Source organism: Mandrillus leucophaeus, unplaced genomic scaffold, assembly GCF_000951045.1.
Source record: "Mandrillus leucophaeus isolate KB7577 unplaced genomic scaffold, Mleu.le_1.0 Scaffold14, whole genome shotgun sequence".
Classification (NCBI taxonomy): Eukaryota; Metazoa; Chordata; class Mammalia; order Primates; family Cercopithecidae; genus Mandrillus; species Mandrillus leucophaeus.
Genome location: NW_012101365.1, coordinates 2,416,751 through 2,423,013, shown reverse-complemented (window position 1 = coordinate 2,423,013; position 6,263 = coordinate 2,416,751). Strand labels below are relative to the sequence as shown.

The window sequence follows — 6,263 nt, the reverse complement described above, 5'->3', positions numbered from 1 at the left end:
CACAAAGGGCTAGATAAGAGAAGGGATAAGATACTGAAGCATCTCTGTCCTAGATGGGGCTGTAGGGGTATACGAGAGTAGGAGAGGAGAAATCTTCTCATGATCACAATCCCAAGTGGGTAATAAGGTTTGAATTTACACTACCTGAATGTTGCTGAGAAATTAATATAAAAAATCTAGCACAAGCCTAGGGAAACCTCTGGAGCACTTCACAGAAGCGAATACAAAACTGCCACAGGGACACGCCAATCCAGTCTAAAATGAATTCTCAGAAAAACAAGCCCTGATAAAGTTGACTTCACAATCCAAAACTGCCCCCACTCAACATAACACACATAATAAGATCAGATAAAGACTACAAAATAATTACTTTTAAAGAAGAAAAAAACAGGAATATCTGAAAAAGAAGCAAATAAAACATTCAGACATTTTAAAATGTATCACTGAAATTAAAGACTTAGTCCAAGAGCAGATTCAGACCCAGTTGGCCCGGTGCAGTGGCTCACGCCTGTAATCCCAGCACTTTGGGAGGCTGAGGTGGGTGAATCGCCTGAGGTCAGGAGTTTGAGACCAGCCTGGCCGACATGGTGAAGCCCCGTCTCTACTAAAAATACAAAAAAGTAGACGGGCATAGTGGTGGGCCTCTGTAATCCCAGCTACTCAGGAGGCTGAGGCAGGAGAGTCACTTGAACCCAGGAGGCAGAGGTTGCAGTGAGCTGAGATCATGCCACTACACTCCAGCCTGGGCAACAAGAGCGGAACTCTGTCTCAAAAAAAAAAAAAAAAAAGAAATAAATAAAAGAAAAAGGTTTAGACCCAGTTAAAGAGAAATAGGCCAGACATAGTGGTTCATTCCTGTAATCCCAGTGCTTTAGGATGCCTGGGCAGGAGGATCAAGGCAATGTAGTGAGACCATGTCTGCACAAAAAAATAAAAAAATTAGCTGGGTGTGATGCTACATAGTCCCAGCTATTCAGGAGGCTGAAGTGGGAGAGTCACCTGAGCCCAGGAGGTTGAAGCTGCAGTGAGCTGTGACTGTGCCACTGCATTCCAGCCTGGGCAACAGAGTGAGACCCTGTTTAAAAAAAAAAAGAAAGAAAAAAAAATTACCTATCAAGAAATGATAATTAGGCTGACAGTAGACCCCAACAGCAATAGAAAATAATAAAAATGGCCAGGCGTCATGGCTCATGCCTGTATTCCCAGCACTCTGGGAGGCTGAGGCGAACATCTGAGGTCAGGAGTTTGAGACCCAGAATGGCCAACATGGTGAAACCCCGTCTCTACTAAAAAAAATAAAAAATTAGCTGGGTGTGGTGGTGCATGCCTGTAGTCCCAGCTACTCAAGAGGCTGAGGCAGGAGAATCCCTTGAACATGTGAGGCAGAGATCCCACCACTGCACTCCAGTCTGGGCGACAGAGACTCTGTCTCAAAAAAAAAAAGAGAAAACTAAAAACATTTTTTCTCCCAAATGCTAAAATAAAGTAACTATCTGGAATTCTACACCCAGTTATATTATTATTTAAGAGTAAGAATAGGGGTGGGGTGACAGATTTTGTCAGTAATACACCATCGAAATCTGAATCCAGAAAAGGAGTGGTGGGGGTTAAAAAAAAAAAAAAAAGAAAGCAGGATGAGCAAAGAAAATGGTATTCAGTAAATTGAGGCCAGGCGTGGTGGCTCATGCCTGTAATCCCAGCACTTTGGGAGGCTGAGGTGGGCGGATCATGAGGTCAGGAGATGGAGACCATCCTGGCTAACATGGTGAAACCCCACCTCTACTAAAAATACAAAAAAATTTAGTATTTTTACAGGTGGTGGGCACCTCTACTAAAAATACAAAAAAATTTAGTATTTTTACAGGTGGTGGGCACCTGTAGTCCCAGCTACTCGGGAGACTGAGGCAGGAGAATGGCGTGAACCCGGGAGGCAGAGCTTGCAGTGAGCTGAGACTGCGCCACTGCACTCCAGCCTGGGTGACAGAGCAAGACTTCGCCTCAAAAAAAAAAAGAAAATTGTATATTTAGCAAATTGAAATAAGCCTTGACTGTAAAACTGTAACAGCTAAACTATCTTTAAGGATATGAAAACAAGGTAGAAATGAAATATATTGATTAGTCATGTTCTTGGACAGAAATATTCATTTGTGGCTGGACGTGGTGGCTCATGCCTGTAATCCCAGCACTTTGGGAGGCTAAGGTAGGAGGATCACTCAAGCCCAGGAGTTCACAACCAGCCAGTGCAACATAGCAAGACCCTGTTGCTTTTTGTTTTGAAGTGTTTTTTTTTTTTTTAATTTAAAAGAAAAAAAAAACTAAATACATTTTTCTAAAGAAATACTCATTTGTCATAGAGATGGGAATTCTCTTTAGGTTGACTTACAACTCTAACATGATGCTGATAAAAATACCGTAAGGGTTGCTGTTTTTGGGGAGAACCCAGGCATGGTGGTGTACACCCGTAGTCCCAGCTATTTGGGAGGCTGAGGTGACAGCATCACCTGAGCTGAGACTGCAGTGAGCTGTGATCAAGCCATTGCACTTCAGCCTGGGCAATGAAGTGAGACCCTGTCTCAAAAATAAAATAAATAAAATGAAAATAAAATAAATTTTAAAAATAAAATAAGATGCTTACCCTTCTAATTGTTGTGAAGATTAAATGATTTATTCATGAAGTGCTTACAACATTCCCTGGCACATAACAAGTACTCAACTGAATTCCAGTTGTAGTTAGTTTCTCCTGTTATAACTGTCTGAGCCTGTTTCAGGGCTATTCTGATCCAGTCATCTGCTATCTATTCATATGTCAGAACCACTCATGGCGCCATTTTACAATGTGAAGTCTACAGGCAAGCTCCTAAAAACCACATTTCTTTCCTTCTTTCTTATCTTAGAGACAGGAGTCTTGCTCTGTTCCCCAGGCTGGAAGTAGGCAGTTGCATGATCATGGCTTACTGTGGCCTTGAACTCCTGCACAAGTGATCCTCCTGTCTTGGCCTCCCAAAGTGCTGGGATTACAAGTGCGAGCCACCAGGCTGAGCCCATAAAAAACATTTTTCTGGCCAGGCACGGTGGCTCACGCCTGTAATTCCAACACTTTGGGAGGCCGAGGCGGGCAGATCACCTGAGGTCTGGAGTTCGAGACCAGCCTGGCGAACATGGTGAAACTCCATCTCTAACAAAAATATAAAAATTAGCCAGGTGTGGTGGTAGGCACCTGTTATCCCAGCTCTACTTGAGAGGCTGAGGCAGGAGAACTGCTTCAACCCAGGAGGCAGAGGTTGCAGTGAGCCAAGATAGCACCACTGCACTCCAGCCTGGGCAACAAGAGTGAAATTCTGTCTCAGAAACAAACAAACAAACATTTTTCTTTGTTCTTTCCTGTTGATTTTGTCAGATAAACTTTAGAATAATTTTCAGATCCTCCATCTCCTACCTATTCATTTGAATTATATTACATTAATAAACTGAAAAGAAATCACATCTATATGTCTAATAGGTCATTCCATCTTAGAAAATGGAATGCTCTTATAATTATTTCAGGTTTTTAAATTATCTCATAGTTTTCTGCATATGTCTCATTACTTGTTAAAGGCATTTTAAAATATTTTATGTTTTTGTTAATAATGTGAGTGGTGGTATACTTTCCCTTAATTATATTTTCTGATTTTTGCTGGCATTATAAAACCATTGGTTTTTATACACTTGCTTTACAGCTAGTCAACAAGCTAAACTTTTAATTCTAAAAGTTGTTTCTTGGGTTTCCTGTTATAAAATAATAGCTTATATCTCCTATAATACAATGAAAAATTGTATACCAATTCTCAACAAAAGATATCAACGGGAAATTCTCAAAGGGGATTGTATTTTTTTAAGACAGAGTACAGTGGCACTCTCATAGATCACTGCAGCCTCGAACTGCTGAGCTTAAGGGGTACTTCCACCTTGGCTTCACGAGTAGCTGCGACTATAGGTGCATGCCATGCATACCTGGCTAATTTTTTTTTTAATGTAAAAAACATACGTGGGGTCTTGCTATGTTGCCTCAGCTGGTCTCAAACTCCTGGCCTCAAGCGATCTCCTGCCTCGGCCTCCCAAAGTGCTGTAATCTCAGCACTTTGGAAGACACCTCACCTGGCCTCAAAAGGGATTTTAAATGGCAAAACATGCAAAAAATATTTAATGTGTTTGGGAAATAACCCCTGACTCCTGGCCTCCCAATCTCCCATAGACCATTACACAGAGGCAGGTCCATGTTTTACTAAAGGAAGAGTGTCAGCAATAAACTGTTGAGTGAAAAGACCAAGCTATAGGACAGCATGCACAGAATGAGCCCATTTTGTTAAAAACTATATTTCACATACACAGCACATACTAAATATAGCATGGATATAGAAAAGTATCTGGGAGATTATCAAATTATTAACGGTGCTTGTCTGTGGGGAATACAAGTAGGAGCAAACTTTTACCTTCTATTTTGCTTGCTATCTACCCTCAAATAGATTACTAATTCTGAAGCATTGTTTTAAGCTAGTAAGATCTTTTTTCAGTTTCTTTTTAAACATAGCTAAATGCAGAGGACAGAAGTAGACAATTTTTGCACATCCACCTTGAACTTAATCATTACACAGAAAAATAGCTGGAAAACTATTATGTTTTGAACATATGTTGAATACATACGATTTTTACTGCAGACATGACACACAGCCCATAGTGCCCAGAGCTGAACCTCTGGTTGAGAGAAGTTGCCAAGGAGTGGGAAAAATGTCTTGAGAGATCTGAAACAAAAAAAAAGTACAAAGATGTTAATCCAGAACTCAGGCCAGTGTTCAGGGATATAATGATTTATACTATATAATTAATATAATAATATATATAATTTTCATGGCCGGGCACAGTGGCTCACGCCTGTAATCACAGCATTTTGGGAGGCCAAGGCAGGTGGATCACTTGAGCTCAGGAATTCAGGACCAGCCTGGGCAACAAACAAACAAACGAAAAAATTAGCTGGCCCTGGTGGTCCACGCCTGTGGTGCCAAGTGGGAGGATTCTCAAGTGGGAGGATCACTTGAGCCTGGGAAGTCAAGGCTGCATTGAGATGTGATCCTGCCACTGCATTCCAGCTCCAGCCTGGGCAACAGAGCAAGACCCTGCCTCAAAGGGTTGAAAAAAAAAGAATTTTCAACATTTTCCCCACAGGGTCAACTCCTCCCTGTGACCGAGCATACAATGAAGCTATTATTTTAAAAATTGCATTCTGTACTGGACACTTTATACGTTCAATATCTCACTGCATCCTCAATCTTACATGCTGTCAGCCTCATTTTACAGACAAAGAAAACTGACTTTCTAGAAATGACTTTCCCAATATCACAGAGAAATAGGATTTGAACATAAGGCTAACTGACTCTAACACGTCATCACTGTATCACTGAGTACAGCCTTTAAGAAAAGCACAACATCGGGCCAGGCATGGTGGCTTACACCTGTAATCCCAGCACTTTGGAAGGCCGAGGCGGGCAGATCATGAGGTCAGGAGACCGAGACCATCCTGGCTAACACAGTGAAATCCCATCTCTACTAAAAATACAAAAAATTAGCCAGGCGTGGTGGCAGATGCCTGTAGTCTCAGCTACTTGGGAGGCTGAGGCAGGAGAATGGCGTGAACCCGGGAGGCAGAGCTTCCAGTGAGCCAAGATCGCGCCACTGTACTCCAGCCTGATGAACAGAGAGAGACTCCGTCTCAAAAAAAAAAAAAAAAAAGAAAAAGAAAAGCACAACATCATGAAATTACCTATAGGTCACCAATGCTGTCATCTTACAACTTGAACTTGGCCAATTCTGGATGGCTGCATGCTACTCCAAAAACAAGAGAGAGAAACCAAGATTTGAATAATTCACCATTTACGACAAAATTTTTCAAAATCTGGGAATGACTGAACAAATTTAGATACACCTACTTGGCAAAATATCAATCACATAACGATTATATACACAGAGTATCTTAACAGTGTGGGAAAAACTATAAGAACAAGGGGCATCTGTTTAAAGATACTGGACTGAGCACACATTTATACCTCTACTCCCTCCATAATCCCATTAACAGAAAGTAAAACAAAGAATGACGCACATGGAAAAATGGTAACTGATTTAATACCTAGCACTTGGAAAGGTTAAAACACAAACCAGGCTGGACGCGGTGGCTCACGCCTGTAATCCCAGCACTTTGGGAGTAGAGGTCTCTACTAAAAAAAAAAAAAAAA

The 6,263-nt window shown here is 41.3% G+C and overlaps 1 protein-coding gene across 1 annotated transcript in view; it reads right to left on the bottom strand.

Moving 5' to 3' along the window:
- Positions 1 to 6,263, bottom strand: part of ZYG11A (zyg-11 family member A, cell cycle regulator) — a 59,425-nt gene that overhangs the window by 3,979 nt on the left and 49,183 nt on the right. The window contains exons 12-13 of the mRNA XM_011973882.1: positions 5,795 to 5,856; positions 4,681 to 4,778 (exon numbers count right to left, since the gene is read on the bottom strand). Coding sequence (XP_011829272.1) covers positions 4,681 to 4,778; positions 5,795 to 5,856 — 160 coding nt within the window. The remainder of the gene's footprint in view (positions 1 to 4,680; positions 4,779 to 5,794; positions 5,857 to 6,263) is intronic.